This window comes from Aythya ferina (assembly GCF_964211825.1).
Source record: "Aythya ferina genome assembly, chromosome: 2".
Lineage (NCBI taxonomy): Eukaryota > Metazoa > Chordata > Aves > Anseriformes > Anatidae > Aythya > Aythya ferina.
The window spans coordinates 138,663,706-138,683,839 of NC_140297.1; the positions used below are offsets into that span (position 1 = coordinate 138,663,706).

The window sequence follows — 20,134 nt, forward strand, 5'->3', positions numbered from 1 at the left end:
TACAGAAAAGATTATAAACAAATTACTTCTGAACTCTTCTAAAAATCAGGAAAGTTAGGTATCATGTACCTAATAATAAGTGGATCTGTAGTGGGTCTGTGTGACAAAAAGGAGCTACAATTCATTACTAAGAGATCAAGGAGTATTTATTTTAGATATTCCATTCTTTATAAATTAATACATAGTGAGCACGTGGTACATCTGATAGCTATTACTAAAATGAAGAAATAATTCACCTATTTTGTCCTACTACTGGTGTATGGTAGGTAGTACTGTTTAGGACAAGCTTGATAACTTCTTGAATTAGTTGGACGGCATACTGTTCAGACCAACTGATTCGGGGTTAGTGTTTTTATTTGAGGCTTCATCTTTAGTCAACAGAAAGATAACTCAACTTAAAAAAGAAGTGTGGCATAATATGACCTGTACCTAGCAAAACCATGTACAGTTACTGATTTTTTTTCTTATGAAGCACGACTAGAGTTGTGGACTAGATTTCTGCTAAATTGAGTTGCTGGAATGCAAAAGAAAATCCCCAAACTGGCAAATGTGAGAGAAGTCTGGCTGGTGAGAAATCAATGGATTATCTGAAGAATTTGTACATCACTACTTCTGCTCAATGAAGCGAATGATTATTGTTTATTCATGCCTGTCTTGGAATGTATCACTGATGATTTATTTGGGAAAATGAATGAAATGAAATAGATGCTAAGTAAGCTAAATAAAATACAGGAATTTCAATCAGACACACATTTACTTAGGGTGCCTGAAAGTACTAGGATTTTTATATTTTCATAAATGGGTTGTAGTTCTTGGAAGGATTATTTAAATAGAAGGTCTCTGGGCTCAGATGATTTATGGTAACTTCTAAATGGCTGGACAGTCGCATACCTATATTGAGAAATAATTATTGTGGGTTTTCTTAGCTAGTGAAATGTTTGGTTAAATGATGGCATGATTTCTTCAGTTCTGTGTGGACTTTAAGAGCATTAGGAACACAAAGCCAATGTAGTACATCAACTACAATTTCTGTATGGAAAAGTTGAGAGAAAAAGAACAGGTGTTTATTTTTATATACTATTTAAAAGACTAAGGAATTTTCAGTGTATATTTAAAAAAGAAAGTCAGGCAGACAATCAGAATTCTTCCTGAATTTACCAGAAAAGGTCTTGCAAACCTGAAAGCTGAAATTCATAGTTCATAATGTACTAAAAGTTACTTGGAATGGTAAGCAGTATTAAGATAAATTTGGGCACGGACTGAAGATATGAACACACACACAACACGTTTTGTTGTTTGCTAATATAGTAGCTCAATGTTGCCTGTGAAAGTCCACGATTTATACAAAAGCGTCAGTCCTTTTTTATTTCTGTTCCCAGAACTAAATAGGTATTTTTTTTGCCAGAAATAGTGCAGTAATCGTTGGATTTGATGGGAGAAAACACTACCCATAGCCATTCTCTAGCCAACTCCTGCTTTCACACTGAAAGCTTTTTTGCTTGCATAACCACATTCATATCACATTTATCTTGATTTACTGACATACATTTGCTCTAGAAAAAGGGATGTTGTGTAAGAAGTATGAAGATTCTGGATTTTAACATTTATGCTACTGCTAGCTCATTTGAAGGACTTTTCTAATTCAGTCACTACACCTCTCTGCTACAGTTTCCCTGGGTATAAACTACTTCCTCTGGCTAGTTATCAGGGATTCTGTGGTGCAACTACGAACTGGATTGATAAAAAATAACATATTATCTGTACCATTACTAAAGTAGAGTGTAAAAATGCTCAAACCCCAGTAGACAAATTCTTTATGCAAACACTATTAAGTATGTGGGCATATATATTGCATTTTTATTTTATGAGCTTAAAAGGACTTGGTGCTATTATTTGGGTTATTTAAGTTTTTATGCCTTTTTTAGAGTATTTATTATGTTTTTCTTTTCAGACAACTGATGAAAAGTGCAAACTTTTTTACATACAGGTCACAGTAGTCTTTCCTTAAAAAAAATCTCAGCCTCATGAATAATTCAAATATTAGTCATCTATCAGTGGAGGCAGAGGGCATAGCTTCTGATACACCACCATAAAAATAAACTGTGAATATTTTTGAAACACTTCTGATGGACATTGGTAGTTCAGAAAATATTAGTAAATGCTGTGAGCTGTCAGCCTCACCTAATAAGCCTGCTACTTCAATGAACATTTAAAATTGGTTTATAGGAGAAATTAGTGCATGAAGATAGCCAGCATTTTCAGCAAGATACTCCTCTTTTTGCATTTTTTAAAATATGTATACTGTTTTAGTATCAAATCATGGAACAAAATTATTACATGGAAATGCATTATATTGAGAACAGAATTTGGTTCTTTGACCATAATATACGGAAAAGGGCAAATGATTTATAATGCTTTCATGTATCTCTTTATACAGACATATGTATTGTGCTGCAAATATAAAATATATAATCTTATGAGGAAAACTGAAATGCCAACCAAGCTTTTATATAACATGTTTCACTGAACTCTTGCTTTTGCCTACAGTTTTATATGTAGAAACTAAAAACTGCCGATTTACAGAAAAGAAGAAGGAAGTTTTAAGTAGGTGGTGTTTGTACTGTTGTTGTGTTTTGTTTTTTTTTTCCTTTAACATATGAAGAAACCAATTAATCTTTTGGGGAGACACGTGCACACACACACAAAACTAGAGTCCTAGGTTTTCATCTTTTTTTCAGAGTTGTTTGAAGTTTGAATTTTCTCCTCCACTGCTTTTTAATCTCATTTCTAATCCCTTAGACTCCTTGGTCAGTTCCTCAATGGTTTGCATTTACAGCAAACATCTTGGAATTTTTGTTTTTATTTCTGATAAAAAGTCACATCTAATGCATGAAAATATGAATTGCTATTAGGAAACCCCAATGAGTTTTCTGATGCTATGGCAACTAATTTTAGTTTGAGAAGAGGAAAAATCTTTCCAGAAAGACCCATGTAATAACAGTATCCTTTCCTTTGATTTCTTCTTTGAAATATTATTCCTGTTCGTGTGTTTTGCTGCCATAGCCTCTTAGCATCGATGATTAGTTTGCAATAGCATTTTTCTCGGCTTAACTCATTTCTGATGTGTGAGAAGTGTATGACTGATGATGTGATGTCAGGAAGGAAAGCTTGCCCAGCATGCTGAGGTCACACGATGCACATTTTGAGTAGGGTCACGCGATGGGATGGTGGAGAGGCCGTCCTGCTGCAGGCTGCTGCGTGGGTGTCTCTGTGTGAACCAGTAGGAGCTCTCTGAGCTTTTGGGGATCACTGACAGTATGGGTTTGTCTGCAGCAGGATGACCTTTTCCAACCATGAAGAAGCTTCTCTCTACCCTCTTCATGCATAAAATGCCTGAGGCACACAGTGGGTCGGGAGTCAGAAGTCGAGCAAAAAGGACAAGACATGGTAGAACCGCACCGCATACAAATTATGAGTAAGGTATTAGCATTGTATTTTACCTGCCACTAGTTCACATACCAGCTGTAAGGAAGAACTGTAAAAAGCATGAGGCCGCTGGTGAGTACAGATTATCATTGGCCCTCAACCCAGTAGTGGAAAATCCCTGTTCTGTGATCTTTTCTTTTATTTATTAGAGGAAATGTCCATTTGCCCCCAGATCACCTCACTTCAAAGGATTTATTTTCCCCTTTGCATTCCTTAGGTCAATGAATATTAATAGCACAGTGTAGCACTATTTTTTCCAAAGATCTTTTTATTTTTAAAACTCATGTTTTATGGATTCAATTTCCAAAGCAACCGGTTCCCAGAAGGCTAAAAAACACAAAGAAAGAGGTATCTGTCTGTATAGGAAAAACATCTATATCTTGAATTTATGCCTTAAGTCTTGCTTAGGGGCATCTCCTAGGAGAGGATGTTTACAATTAATTTTGAAGGATTGCCCCTTGAACGTCCCTTAGATTCTAACCATAAGTTGTGAAATAAATTATGAAAATTGCAGCTTCTGGTAGCTCGATCTGGATTGGGCTGATCAGCCCTTTTCAGAAAGTCTGTTCATTACCACTGCGTCATCTGAACTTGGTGAGCGTGGCAGCCTCCGAGTGACTTCTGAAAAAGATGTGGTGTTGATTTTTACCAAAATACCACGTATGCAGTATGTGACTAGAGGATGAGAGTAGGAGCACTGTTTCTGTACATTGTTTTTTCTTAAAAATTACATTTTGTACAATTTGAGGCAGTCCCCCCCCTTTCCATTTTTTTACTTTCTTACCAGTTTGTAAATGTTTCAGACAAATCCTATTTTCTATCCAGCTATTGCTGACTGGCTCCTGGCTTCAACACAGGGCTGATTACGGTGCCAGGAAATGTTCCTAGATTTTTCAGTTCAGTAGTAACTGAGTAGCATAATTATTTTAGGAGATTAACCTTCATACTGAGACAGATGGAGCTGATCCAGTCTATGTATTTACTATAGAGGACTAGCCAAACACACAGGATAGCCACACCAGACTACTACAGTCTCTTAGCAGCTATCATCTGCTGATGGCCTTGCCTGATAGGGAATTATGACACGTGCTTTCAGACCCTTCAGACAAAGCTGTAGGACTTACCAGTACAAAAAAAAATAAATAACAGAAGACTACTTTTTTTTTTTTTTTTTCCCCCCCTGAAGAATTATTTCCATGCTGATTTCTTTACATCCTGAAACACCTCTTATTGCTTCTCTGTTCTCTGTGATTTCTGGCTGAATGGGTCTTTATCTGTTTGCATTATAGAAGTTTTCTCTTTTTTTGGTCTTTTGTTGAGTCTGGGGTACAGTGAAGCTGTTTTCTATGATGGATACTCTTGGAATTTTGAACAGCTTTGCAGGTTTGAGTTGCACATATAAGGAGAAAAATGAGTGGTGTTTCAGCTATCTAATTTTATTTGTAAATCATAGGTAGCTGTTTCTGGAACTAGAAGGTTGATTCCCCTAACTGGGAGAGAATTACTGGAGTGTGTGTTTCCCAGCCAACAAACCATGGAAGACTGGAGCAAAACATAGTTTTAGATCCTGCTGATGACGAATACACTTGTTCAGTGCCATAGGATATTTCCTGTTGACTGTGTTGTAAAAGCAATTTTATGTTGTATGTCCTTTCATCGTAAGCTGAGGCATTCCTGCCTCTCATATTTCCAGTCTCACAGTGACTATACACACCATTCTCCCCCTTACCCACAGTTTTATTCTTGAGTTCTGCATTCCAGTAACTCTTACATTTTAATGTTTCTTCGGAGTCAAGCCGTTCCTAATTCTTGCCTTGTAATAAGTGTACTATAGGGCTTGTCTACACAGAGAAGATAGTGTGAACTGAGGTAGGGTAAGAAGTTAAAGAAGAGCAGCTATTCCTCACTAAATATCTTTATTTTAACATAATCCATTCATAATGTGGATTGAATACTCACTACATGCAATAAAAGTCAAGAAAGAAAATATTATGAAATAGTTACAAGAAAATATTATGAAACAGCTACTCCGTGACTCCATGCTGCTTCTCCATATGGACAATTTACTTAAGTTTGTCTCTCCAGCACAACTGACAATAAACAATCCTGAAGTGTCATGCTTTCTACATTCTTATGATCCAGTTTTAACTGTTTATAACTCTTAACAGATCCATAATTGGAGCCAGGAATATCTGAGAGGTTAAAAATAATCTCTCAATCTTTTGACCGTTTCTCTTAGAATCTCTTGATTCCTCACCATTTTAATAAAATTAAAGTTTCAATTTCTTTTCAGATCATTACAGTGTAATTTGTTGAAGGATTTTGTCTAGGATATTAATCAACTCTGGTCTTTTCTAGACTTGATTGGAAAAATATCACAAATTAGTTCCTCAAGTGGCATGAACGTTGCACACTTGGCAGAAATTCATCTCTCAGATATTTCATTTTTAGTTCCCTGCATGTTTCCTTGCATGTTCAAAATTGACTGAAGACCAGTAATGCGTATAAAGGGACATAATTTTGCTCACCTGAGTTCTGTTGATAGCACAATTTTGTTTTAAGATATTTTCTGTACTTGGTATGCTACAGATTTCTCCTAGCTGTATAATTTGGAAGCATAAATAGTCGCACTTGAGCTGATTTCAATTTAATTTTAAATGAAGTCATGAAGAATTCATAATTTATTCTCGCAGTTTCGTCAGCTCAATAAGATGTAGGCCAATACTGGAAGTGTTAAAGAAGCTGACAATAATTTGGTGTCTATCCCAAAACATAGAAAGGAGCACATATTCTGGAAGAGATGAAAGGAGGAAATATGTATCACTTATATATTCTTTAATAAATTTGCAATTACTACTTGATCCACTCCTTCTTTGTAGTTCTGTTATGCTTATATTTGAGCATATATTAAAATACCTAACAATTTAAGGTAGTTTATTTTTTTACTACAAAATATTGAATGTTGCTGAAATATTTCATACTTATTTTAGTACTTTTAAGCTTGACAAAGTCAGAATATGGTTTAATTTTTAGACCCTTTTTTTGATGCATACTCAAAGTTTTTGCCAAATGATTTTTTTAAAGGAAACAAATCAAAGGCTGTAATTTAATATGGGCTTCATTTCTTACAAGTTAAAAAAACTAAAACCTTTTTTACGTTATCCTGGCAGCAGTGTATGTGAAAAACGCATGTACTGCTATTTTATCACCCAATAGGTTATCATACTTTGAAATCTGGCTTAATTTGCTTAGGTCAAGCATTCTCCATAATATTTTCTTAGCAGTTTGTGTAAAAAAAGTTCAAGTATTTGTCCAAATGCTTTTGAAACATTGCATTTCTCAATGGATTTAACTGATACAATTGTGTTGCCCAAGTTTGAAACTAGTAATAGAAGCTTCTGCTACGTGCTATTATCACATAGATAGTGAGATATGTGGTGAGAGAAAATATGTTTTAGAATTTAAAACGAGTAATCTTTTTCTTTGCTACCAGTATATAAGTTACTTAGTATAATCTTTGTAAAACAATACATATGCTCAGTATATTCTTTTGTTGTTTGCGTTAGAATCTCGCCCTTTGTCACTTCCCGTGAAAACCATGCTGAATTCATCTGAAAGTTGCAGAAGTCCTGAAGAAAGAATGAAGGAATTTATTGGAAGAGTATGGAATGCAGTTAAGCGCCTTACACTTCAGGTAAGATGAAAAGGAAGTGAGAAAAACTATGTCTTTCCAAACTTTATGATATTTTTTATGCATCCTAGTGCTTTTTATGGAGGGTTTTTAAAGGAGCTCCCAGGTTTTATTGTTTTATTTCAGTAGTTTCAAAGTCTTAGAGGCTGAAAAATAAAATACAGATTTTTGGTAAATTAGGCTAAGAATTCTTTCATTTTCTATTATGAGTTTTCAAAATACTTTTCTGTATTTAAGGGGAAGATCCTTAAAATACTTATGTCAGTAAATAAATGTTTGTCGCACTTTTCCTGTATTATAAACATAGTTAGCTACCTTTTTTTTCTTCTATAGCTAGATTTGTGTAATACCTTCCTTTTAAAACATATTTGAGGAAACTGCATATGATATATTTTGAGGGATGGTGTATGATACAATACAATGTTAGACAGTGATGGCTCAGATGCTTACCTATGTACCTTTTTATTAAGGACAATTACATGATCACTCAGATTAAATTCTTTTCACCCTGCTGCATCAGACTGTGATCAGAATTTTTAGGCATCAAAATATATACGTGCTATACACACACGCACACACAAAAAGGCAATGTTAGAAATCTTGTGTTTTGATTACGTGACCAAATACTAGATGGCTTAGAAATGCATTAGGACTCTGTGCTTCCAAGTACATATCAAATGCCCGCTTGGAAATTACCCTAATTTAGGATTATTATAAACTGTGCCTTTTGAACTGTACATTCAATGAGCATGGTATTTTATGGTACACCAGCATGTAGTAGCTGAACTGTTTTCATATTAAAATAAAATAATATTAAAATTAAAATGCATTGTCAAGAAATACAATGCCTTCCTACCAAGGAAAATATTTATTCATGTACAGCCTCCTCTCAGAATTTGTCTGTTTTTCTCGTTTGAGGCAGAAAATACTTTGGTAGGTTTCAAAATATTTGAAAGGTTGAATTTTTTTTCCTGAGCAAGAACCTCAGATTAGTGACTTAATTGCACAACATAGTGAAGTTGAGGAGACGCTTTCTATTAACTTGATTTAGGTTTCATTCAGCTCTTTTATTATTGTTTCATAGGTATTTTGCTTGTTTTCACTTCTTTCTTAATGTTGTCACCAATGGAATGACTAAATACGGGGAGTTGAGAGGTCATTTTTAAGCTGTTTGAAGGAAGCTGTATATTTTGTATGTGTTTGGGTGATACCTAGCACAATGAAACTCCTTATATAAATGAGTACTACAGTGTGAGTCATAATGAAAATAATAATCAAATAATTAGGATGATGAAGAGCTGGATCCTTTCTAAATGATAAAAATGGAATAAGGACTTTGTCTGTTTCTTCTTTCTTCTCACATTTTTCATGGTAAGCTTTGCAATCAAGTGAATTTTTTTTTTTGAAGAATGTGTAAGATTCTAGTAAGATTCTAACCAGTAAGAACTAGTTAAAAATTAAGTTTGCCTGTTACCAAGGAGAAAAAAAATGTGTTCAAACTAGTATTTTTTATGGAGGTGAAAATTGATAGCAGTGATAGGCATAGTTTTTTTCAAAGACTAATTAGTAAATACATCCTTACTTCGACATAAAACACTTATGGATTAGATCTAGTGGTGGCTGAGGATTTTTTTTATTTTATTTTTTTTTTTATTAAGAACTATTTCTCATGTCTGAAGTTCTAGATTTATTTAATTTTTGAAGGTGGGCTGTTTCGTGGGATTTTTGTTTTTATTTTTTTGGTAGGGTACTCATACTTTCAAAACTCATCATTACTAATATGGAATTATATATACTTCTTTATCTACATTGAAGTTCAATGACCCTATGAAATCATAGTTTACACACTTCTAATATGTTTCATCATTATTCTTTGATCATACTTGGTAAAGTATTTCCAATATCTTGCCAGAAGGGCAAGTAGAAAGTACTGGTAGAAAGTTGCAACAGACTCTAAAGAAATAGCACAAACACAGGCAATATCCAAGAATGTGTTTCCAAACAAATACACAGTAGTCCTTCATAGTGAAATGTAAGGGATTGGTAGGTGTGCTTGCTGTTGTCCTTGTTGCCTAGCAGTTCCTTTGTCTATTTTACTTAAATATATCTTTGAAGACATAAATGCCTATACTTACACAGGTTTTTTCCTTCAATACCAGCCTAAATAGGAAACGTGAATTTGTGCAAAGCAATGTGTAAATTATTACAAGAGGAGGGTTATGACCCTGTTTTTTGGTTCAAGTATAGTATAAGATATTTATGCCTTTAATAAAATAGACAGTGTATTTAGATTTTCTGTGGATAGGAAAAAGCCAAATTTCTGGAATGTTTTTTTTTTTTTTTTCTGGTTAAGTACTGGAGCACTTAGACTCTAGCCTTTTTTTCTAAAGCTATTTTCATGTTCCTGGATCTTTTATTAACATGGTTGTAGAACAGAAAAGTCTACAGTTGTCGTCAGATAAAACAGAACTTCATAACTTAAAATCATCAAAGGATTATTCTTTTAGTGGAAGTTTGAGCAAGTAAATGTGCTTGGAACCAAAGTAACTGGAAAGTTTATTTTGGATCCAAGGCTGGTACTTGCTTAGCCCTAGCCCTGGCTTGCTAATGATAGAATATTGCATGAAGATTTTGTGTATTGGAGTTGTGGTAAGCTATTAGTATTTTAGTGAAAAGACTTCCATACTTAACTGTAAAAAGTTGCTTTTATTATTTAATTGTTGTAGGATTTTATATGCAGCCTTTAAGTCTTTTTGGCAGTTACACAGTGTAGGAGGTTAATACTCACTTTTCACGTGTTCTTCATGCTAATAGTTGCTAAAATTGTGGAGCAGTATAAACACAATTATTTTTAATTGGTTGTTAATACTGGATTCCAGTGAGAATAATGAAGGATCTGTGTTAAAAGCAAATGAATTAATGAGTAATCTTGCAATGAATGCCAACTAAGAGTGTAATTATCGCGTATAAAGCTTAGCCAGCCATTCAGCATGCTTTTAACTATCCCTGAAATTATTTGAAAAAATGAGTCTGTTTCCTGAAATTATTGAAAATAATATTTTCTTTTAGGCATATAACTTATACAGAATTTTAGTTGCAGTGAAACATTGACTGAAAGAACAGAAATTGAGGATGAGATTGAGTAAAGCTCCTATAAGCTCCTATATTTTGTATTCTTGGGTCAGGAAGAGACGTTGTGACTTTTAGGAGTTGAGCTGTGAGCAGTTATTCAGCAGGTATGAACTGGGATGATGTCTTGAGATGTTTGCTTATCACAAACTGTCAAACAAGAAGCTTTTTGTAACTATAAGCTTTTTTAAACGAAGCTTACGTTAAAAAAAAATAAAATAGGAATACTGTGTAGCGCCAGGATGTAATGTTTCCAGTGGTAAAAGAAAAATGCAGCTGATCCTTATTATACTCCTTTTTATATACAGGTAGCCTGCTCTCTTAGTCCTCATACTCACATCCTCTACTTCCCTTTTATATCTTTTTTATTTTTTGTTTAACTTTAAAACATGAATTTCCAGCCTGCCTTTTAAAATTTGAACAGACAGTGCTGTCTGGCTCAACTGCAAATGGGAGAGTTGGGTTGGAGTGATTGTCAGAGGCTGAGTCCTATAATAATGTCTACACCATAACCCCACATGGGATGTGTAACGGTGGATCTTTGCAGTTTGGGGAGTAATTATGAGATTATATTCCATATCTGAAACTCCCTGAAAAACACATCAGCCTTTGTGAGGAGAGAATATGATAGATGATGATTAGTGTGGAGAGAGGCCATTTCCCAGGAGACAGCTTTATGTGAGTGTCACCTAGTAGGTCATCTTCAACAGCTCTAATTGCTTTACATAGCTGTAAAATGTGGGCTAGGGAAGTGAATCTCACTGTGTCACTGTCTTAAAAGGCTGTAGAGGCTCTTGTATAACCTTTCCCTCTTTGTTGTGCTTGTACAGAATAGCTATGGACTGTCACTTGTTTTGCTTTGCTCACTCCCTCCCCACCCACTCTCCTCAGCTCTGAAGACCTAATTCATGTGCAGTGTATATATTTCACAGTTCTCTCTATAGAGCAACATCCTCCTTCTAAAATATGAATTAATAAAATACTGTGTTTATTCCAGTAACTAAATACTTTCCTTCTTATACAACCGAGATCTTAAAGTCATTATGCTTTTTTAGGTTTATATACTAATGAAAGCTTAGAGCAATGTGCTTTGAGTACCTTTTTGAAAGTAGAAGGGAAAATACTGCTTACTTCATAGGTTTATCATTAGCGTACGTTACTTAGGATGTGTAGGCCTTGACATAATAGAAATGAAAATAGAGGGTGATACTGTTTCAAGAATTTGTAATAATTCCTTCTCTTTAACACATGAATGTGTTCAGTATTGGCAAAAGAACACGTTGCTACCAAAACTGAAATAAGATCCTTGAAACAGAAAGGATGTTGCCATGGAAAAATGAAGTAACACTCAGTGCAGCTGCGAAGCATTAATGAATAGGATATTTTTTTAAAAGATCATTTGTGTTTGGTGTGGCTTGGAGGGTCCCAACCAGATGGTTTCCATGAACAGGATCTGACCCCCAGCTTGAGGACTTCTTACTGGCAGATTACTTCATTTTCTTTCCCTTGGATTGTCAGATCCTTACATTAATGCAAGATTTACTGCTGCAGATTTATATTCAGTTACATAAATCAGTCACATTTTACATTAAATTCACAATTTTAGACACACAGTTTAACAGTTATTTAAAAAGTGTAAAAAGATTTATATGATAGCTTTAATATATGCTATTGATGTAGTTTAATTTTAAGATATTTGGACTACATATATTTTAAAGCACTTTCTGATTGGTGAAACAATCTGTAGCACACATTCTCACTTTTTGTCCAACATATAGTTCCATCCTTCTAGGTGCACTCTTCCATTTCTTCAGAGGAACTTGTTCTTAGAGAGATCTCCCAGATTCTGTCAGACAAATATTTACAAATCCAACTGAAGCTGATAGTTGTGTTAGCAGAATCTGCCTCTGAGAAGTTCAACAGGTGCAATGCAAATGCTTGAATTTGCACTTACCAGGCCTTAGTGCATCTAAGTTGACAGTTTCTTATATTATTAGAATTATGGCATTTTTACCCTAAAATATGGAATTTTGCCATATTTTCTCTGCATTGTCTTTTGAAATCTTGCAATAATGTTTTGCAAATGGCACTTATTCTTGTAAAACTTTAAATGAAACACAAGTATACAAACCATAGCTGTAAGCAAATCTTTAATGTGTTGAGGGCCTTATGCTATCAAGTACATCAAAATTCACTGTCTAAGACCAATACAATTGTTTGTGAATGAATTCTAAAATATCCATCTATGGATGAACGAAATTTCCCTCAAGCATTTGAAAGAGTGAAACTATTCTGATTCTACCTCAATATTATTGATGCATTGAAGTTAAACAAAAATGACCCGAAGAACTTGTCTTCAATACAAAGCTGTACTGAACTGTAAATTAAGTGTAACAACTCTACTGAGTATTGAGAGTTCTTCTCAAGAGTACTCTGTAAAACATCTCCTGTAGATCCTGCTGCTGGTAATACGATAAAGTATTGCATCTCTCCAAGCTGGTGGAATTTTTGGGTTATTATTACCACATGGTTTGTATATCCAGGCAGTATTTGATGTTAGTCATCATGAATATATATATATGTGTGTGTGTGTGTGTGTATATATATATTTAATCTGTTATAAACTGTTTACTCAGTAAGTGTACTGATAGAACAAAAGTTACATTGATCGTAACTTCTTTTGTCATCTATTTATCATTATCTCACAATGGTTTGACCTGCAACTTATTACTAATAGACCAGAAAATGATCTAACGTGTCACCGTAAAAATCTTTGCAAATTGACACAATGACTAATTTACCAGTTAAAAAAAAAAAAAATCTAAATCTATTACATCTGTAACAATACACTGTTGCTTTTCATCCAGTATAAATAATGTACACTCTGCAACCTTGGATCAATAAACTACTTATCAAAGATGTAATTAACTTCATTTTACAACTCAAACAGTTCTAAAACTAGAAACAAACACAGACTTCATGAAACAATGTATTTATTTTTGCAAAATTCTACTGATACTTTTCTGCAGTGAATTCTTGTCAGTTTGTCTAAGCAAAAGGGCACAAAAATGCTGAAATAAAGATGAATATCTGCGTTCTCCTGACTAGACTGGCAAAGTACTTATGGTGCTCAGGAATTCCAGTTCTCTTCCAAATCACTGTTGTGGTCTTAAGAGATTATTAGCCTTAAGGGAAAGGGGGTGTGATGTACAAACCTTGGTTATCAATTTTAAGCTATGATGTCTTTAATGATAGCAAATTGGAAGACTCTTGGTAGAAAGGTTTACAGCAAGCAAGTGTTCTTTTATCGCAGCTACAAATAACATCTTGTATCCAATATTTTGTACACTAGACTTTTCCGAACTATTATGAAGTGAACTGAATCATAGTTTGTACTTGCTTAACAAAGCATTCAAGTGTTCAGGCTGTTAGGACTATTTGGTATCCAGGTGCAAAATATCGCTTCTAAGAGCCAAGGAAGATGGTAACAATCTGCAGCTTACACCACCTCTGAATTAACAAGTCATGATCAGTTCAGTTCTTCATTTGGACTCACTCAGTCTTGCTAGAAGGTCATAAGAAGATGGCAGAATGATCAGAAATGTTGCAGAGTAACACCATTGTGTGAAAATACAGAATAAGTGCTATTTCATATGAAATTACATATACTACGTAAGAAAACAGGGCAAAAGCTGAACTTTATTATTTTCTCTCCTTTTTTTTTTTTTTTTTTAAATTTATGCATGCACCAATCCATTTGTTTTAAAGTCATATTTTCACCAAAGGTGTTTTTTTTTCAGTTTGTCCGATGATTAACCTTTTTGTATGTACACATTACAGTCAACTACAACATAAAGACAGAATTCACCATGAAATAACTCTTTGCTGAAGTCTTTATAGAAACTAAGAATATATAAAATTTTGGTTAGTTCTAGAGACTTAACTGTTTCTTACAAAAACTAATGCACTGACAAAAAAGGAGGACTTTCTCAGTTTTATTGTAAGAAAATTTTCTGGCTGAATCATGCTTCCTGTAAGAAGCTGTTGAAAGGTAGACAGATACATATTCAGTTTGCATGGCAACACCTTTCTGATGAAATTTACAGACCAAAATGACACTTTTTCTTCCATCACCTGCTGTAATAATATATTACAAGAATGTAATGTTCTAACATTTTGCACCATCTTTCCTCTTAATTCTACTAAGAACCATTTTAAATCAGCTGTGATAGACAAGTAACATGAGATTTTGTACCAAAATGAATATGCCATAGGAGGGAGGGAAGGGGAGAAATGATAATCTGTTTCTGAGAAATCTTTCCTGACTTTGTTTTTACAGCTTGAAGTGCAATCATGTTGTGTATTCCTTCCAAATGACAGCCTGCCTTCCCCGAGTACTATTGTATCAGGTGATATTCCTGGGACTGTCCGAAGCTGGTACCATGGCCAGGCCAGTATGCCTGGCACGCTAGTTGTCTGCTTGCCACAGGTAAAGATTATGAGTGCTGGACACAAACATATGGAACCACTGCAGGAAATCCCATTTGTTGTGCTGAGACCCATCCTTGAAGAAGGTAATGTGATAAATTCAAAAATTACTCTTTAATTTCCATTTATACCTTATATGAAAGTCATCTTCATTTTATTTTTGAAAACTTGTGATGCTGTGACAGTTTTTTAGCAGTATGTTGTGTCTTAATGATGGCTAAGAATACTCATAACAATCTTTGCCCCATGGAAATCAAAGTGAAATTCATCATCAGTGAGCTTGCAGTAGTTCTGTAATATGTTTTAAATGTTTGTGGAAGCCAGAAAAAATAAGGACTGTGATTTTTTTCATTCAGTGTTTTGTTTTGTGTTTTTTTTTTTTAATTACGTTATTGTGTAGCCACAGGCAGTAGGTTTGACACAACAGAGGGGGCACTGAGTTGTGAATTCTAAGACAGAGTGGAGGTAGGTGGGGAAAAATATCTTATACCGCCTTTTCTGGGGGAAAAGTAAAAAGTGTCTTGGATCTAATATTTGAAGTAAGAGAAGAAAATAAATTTCGTACATATAGCAGACTATCAAAACAATGAGACTTTATTGGTCATCAAGATAAGCAACAGCCATGTTCTGGGTTGTTTATGTAGAAAGGTTTTTGTAGAGAAATAAGAACAAAATGAGAAAGTCGTATGAATGTTTATGGGTGGGATGCCCTTTTGCATAGGGTGAGGATGAGGAAAAAGTTTGGTAGTATTTATTTGAAAAGCTAATTTTTTATAGAAATTCGAATTGTGATCCAATTTGAGGGAAGAATTAGGTTGTAATATGCATCAGATTGAGAAATGGAGGCGATAAGCTATAAAGCAACTAAGAAGTGAAAACAAGCTACTAACATTTAATATGATTTTATAATCATATTAAGTCCTTAGAAATGACCAAAGTAAATGGCATGTAGATTTGCAGCAGTCTTTTGAAGGAATAGTGGTGTAAAAATCTTGGTTTACTCATATTCATGTGAAAAAATGTGTATTGGAAATAGGTGCGACAAATATCCCTAACAGTCTTCAGTCTTGGTGTTTGTTTTTTTTTTTAATGGCGTCCATGAGATCTAGCCCTATAACCAAGTTGAAAAGCTCATGGAAATGTCAGTGAACACGTAGTTCATTAGAGTATTCTTGAAATGCATTATTTGGAAAGTACTGTTGCTATTTTATATATTTGTTCTATAATGATGAGAGGAAGATGTGGCAGTTGTTATGCTGCTTTGAGGATGGCCTTTTCTGAGAAAAAAAATACTCTGTTTTCTGCATATATATTGCTGAAACAAGCAATTATAAAGGATATGCTGTGAAAAATTGAGGTTGAGGCATATTCAAGAACTACTCTGCTTTTGCCATCTGAAATTTGTTTGGATCTGTAAGTGTTTTCCCTCTTCTTTTGTTTTACCATTTATATTGGTTTGACTCTTTTTCTCCTTCCTATATTTTAACTTAACCTGGATCAACAGAAGCAAAATACTGTTGTTAGTACTGAAAGTCATATCAGAGGTGTGCTAAATGCAGCCAACTGGAGGGAAAAATAGAGAAAGGTAATGTTTTTTTACTTTCAGTAGGAATGATCTGATTTGCTAATCATAGTGACAGATAAAAGATAAATTTAATGAAAGTCTCTTGTTGGCTTTAAGCTGATGATGTAATTTAAACCATTTATGAAAGTAAGAAGTCATTTGAATTTTGTCAAACCCAGATTTGAAGGAAAGATCCTAGTGAGAGAAAAGAATCCCCCTGGTTGGGATAAAGCCTATGGTAAGGAATTTATTTGTGTGTGGCTTTGTGCTCTGGGAATAATGCCAAACAGAAGTTCTCACAATCTTGATATTTTTGATTCTCTAATGGAGTTGTTGCCTTCTCCCATGCCAAAACTCCCCCTTAAACAGACTATTACAAAGTTTTTTTAAAGCTTTTAAGTTAACTTCTTTGTTTTTTCCCGTGAAGAGGTAAATATTTTTTAAGGACTTTCATTGGGAGTCTTTCAAATTTGCATTCTGTCTTTGAACAAAACTTCAGGGACATAGCATCATTCATAAAACATGTTACCACCTCTCTGAAATGATATTTATTCAGCCTTGCTTGTCCTGGAAACTATTTTTTGAATCATTCATTCTTTCATAAAGAAGATGTGAAAGGCTTATTTACAAGGATGCATCGTTACTTTTAAGAAAGCTGTGTGCTCAGTCATACATTTTACTTATCACAAGAAAACTGAAGAAGGACATAAAAAAGGGAGCGTAGTCATACTGGCATTTGGGGATATTACAGCTTACTCACAGACTTAAGATATAAGCATACTGTAAAAACTGCTTATACAAAATTCCTTAATCGTGTCTTTCCATTTGTTTTCAGAGTTTGTATACATGTCTTTTCTGGAGTAATTGTAGTTTGTAGGGATATTTAAAAGAACTTTTTATGTTCTTTAACTTCTTAAGTTTTTAAGTACTATACTTGAAATAACTCTTAAGTATAGTACTTTGATTTGGAAACATAACTTAGCTCAGTCACACTAAGTAGCATATGATCAGAAATAGATTTAACTATTTAAAGAATGAGGTATTCTGTTGAATTTCTGTTGAATTACAGGTACTACTTGATAAGTTCCTTAAAAAAAAATTTTAGATTACATTAAGTATTATCTTTATAGTTCGAATCAAGCTTATGAGGAAAACTTTAGATCCAATTATTATCCAGGAGGTAGTATTTACTGAAGAAATTAAAACAGTTAGAAATGAGAAAATAAGTAGCTAGAAAGCTACTTATAGATAGCTGCCCAATTTAAGAGCAGGACTGAAATGTTTAGGAAACTACTTAAAGTGAGCTGTGACTTTCTGTGAATGTTTGTGTGTATCTGACTTCAGCTACTTGACAATTCATCTATATATTTTCCTGGTCATCACCAAGAATAGTAAAATAAAACATGGTGAAGTTAGATATAGACAAAAGTTGTTCTGGATGGGACTTCTGGACTGCTAAGTGCTCTTCCAAAAATCTTTGCATTCACATTTGACATGCTATAATAGGAAAAGAAATTGAAAACATGAAGGGAATTAAAATGTTGCTTTGGATGTAGCACTATGTTTTAGAGTAATAATGAGGACATTTTTGGCATTTGTAAAGTCTTCCTTTGCTAGAAGCTTGCATTTTAATTAGTTAGAATATTTTCCTGGCCTCCATTCATAATTTTAAATTAATTACTGTTTGTCAGTTTGTTCCCCCTCCTTCAATTTCTAATTTTTTTTTATTTTATTTTTTTTACAGTTCTTAACTGGCATGTGTAAAATGTTCCTCTCTGGGTTATACTGGTAATTTCTATCATGCAGTCTTTGTAAATATGTTATTTTTAGGTAAGATAAAGTAAGACAGGTATTTAAGTAAGAAACAGTAAAATACAGGGGAAAAAAAGTGTTTGAAATAGCTTCAAATTGTTGCCAATTGTTGCTGCAATTGCTGGGTATCACATTCACATTCTCATATGGATCACAGTATACTGACAATCATATAAATCACTATACTCCAAACATTTAAATATGAGGACGGTCCCTGAGAGAAGGCTTTTTTTGTGTGTGTGTGTGAACTATGACAAATTATATAACCTCACAGATATTTCATAGTGTATGTTTAAACTCAGTAAGTTGTCATGTGACTTGTAAGGAAGTAGAAAATTAGGATATCTAATACTAGTGTCTGAATTAATTGTAATGAAGTGTTTTGATAATAAACTACTGCAATACAATAGCAGCATATAGACTTGAACACCCAAAAATGGCAGCTGAATGTTGGCAGTAGTATTTTGGCCATTCCTAGAAATAATTATCTTGCATTAGATTAAAATAATGCTGTATTTCAATATAAACACACAAAAATAATTTCTGTAAATTGTGAGATGACTATTCAAGTAAGTTGGCCATTTTTTTTATGGGAAACTATTTCCCATTCAAATAGTCATCTGGTTCATTTTATAATCCATGTCACCATCTCCACAACAAGGTAATTATTGTATTCAATTTATCTGTTATGGGTAATGACTTTATAAAATTAGCTTTCACATTTTAGTGACATTCTTTAGCATCTGAATGGCAGTGAACTTCAACTTAAAGAGCTTTTTATCCATGTGAGCTCTTGAATAGCCAGGCTGAAGTTAGCAAGTCATGTGTGTGCGTGTGTTTGAAGTCTGTAGAACTAAATCTCACCTGTTGCAGTGAGTGCTGAACTTGGACAAAGCTCTCTGTGCTTTCAACTAGGTGCATATATACGGTCATAATAACTGCTCCCATGTTGCATCACTGGGAGTAAGTACAATGCTGACCTAGTAAGTACCCTCTACCTAATAAGTATCCTCTTACTTTAAGACCATTGCCCTATCACTACAGTCCCTGACAAGGAGCCCCTCTCCAGCTTTCCTGTAGGCTCTTTTTAGGTACTGGAAGGCTGCAGTGAGGTCTGTCTGGAGCCTTTTCTTCTTCAGGCTGGATAAACGCAATTCCATCAGCCTGTCCTCATAAGAGAGCTGCTCCAGCCCTCTGATCGTTTTCATAGCCCTCCTCTGGACTTGCTCTACTGCTGAATGTTGTGCAGTACTGTAGGGGAGGTCTCATGAGAGCAGAGTTGAGGGGGAGAATCACCTCCCCTCTCCTTGCTGTCCCAGGATACGGTTGGCTTTCTGGGCTGCAAGCACACATTGCTGGCTCATGTTGAGTTTCTCATCAACCAACACCCCCAGGTCAGGTCCTCCTCCTCAGGGCTGCTCTCAATCCACTCTCTGCCCAGCCTGTATTTGTGCTTGGAATTGCCCTGGCCCAGATGCAGGACCGTGCACCTGGCCTTGTTGAACTTCATGAGATCCACACAGGCCCACCTTTCAGACCTGTCCAGGTCCCTCTGGATGGCAGCTCTTCCCTCCAGTGTGTTGACCACACCACACGGCTTGGTGTAATGGGCAGACTTGCTGAGGGTGCACTCAATTTCGCAGTTCATGTTCATCAAGGATGTTAGATAGTGCCAGTTCCAATACTGACTCCTGAGAAACACCACTCATTACTGATCTCCACTTGGACATTAAGCCATTGACAGCAACACTTTGAGGCCAATCCAGCCAATTCCAGCCAATGCCTTACCCACCAGGTCGTCCATCTGTCACATCCATGTCTCCCCAGTTTAGAGAAGACGATATGATGGGGGACAAATGTCAAGTGCTTTGCACAAGTCCAGGTAGATTAGGACAAGAGGTAATGTCCTCAGGTTGTGCCAGGAGAGGTTCAGGTTGGAAATTAGACAAACTTCTTAGGAAGAA

At 34.8% G+C, this 20,134-nt stretch overlaps 1 protein-coding gene across 9 annotated transcripts in view; it reads left to right on the plus strand.

Moving 5' to 3' along the window:
* Positions 1-20,134, plus strand: part of VPS13B (vacuolar protein sorting 13 homolog B) — a 459,486-nt gene that overhangs the window by 216,627 nt on the left and 222,725 nt on the right. For all 9 annotated transcript variants that reach the window (XM_084510475.1, XM_084510471.1, XM_084510472.1 and 6 more), the window contains 2 exons: positions 7,053-7,180; positions 14,646-14,880. In XM_084510475.1, coding sequence (XP_084366601.1) covers positions 7,053-7,180; positions 14,646-14,880 — 363 coding nt within the window. The remainder of the gene's footprint in view (positions 1-7,052; positions 7,181-14,645; positions 14,881-20,134) is intronic.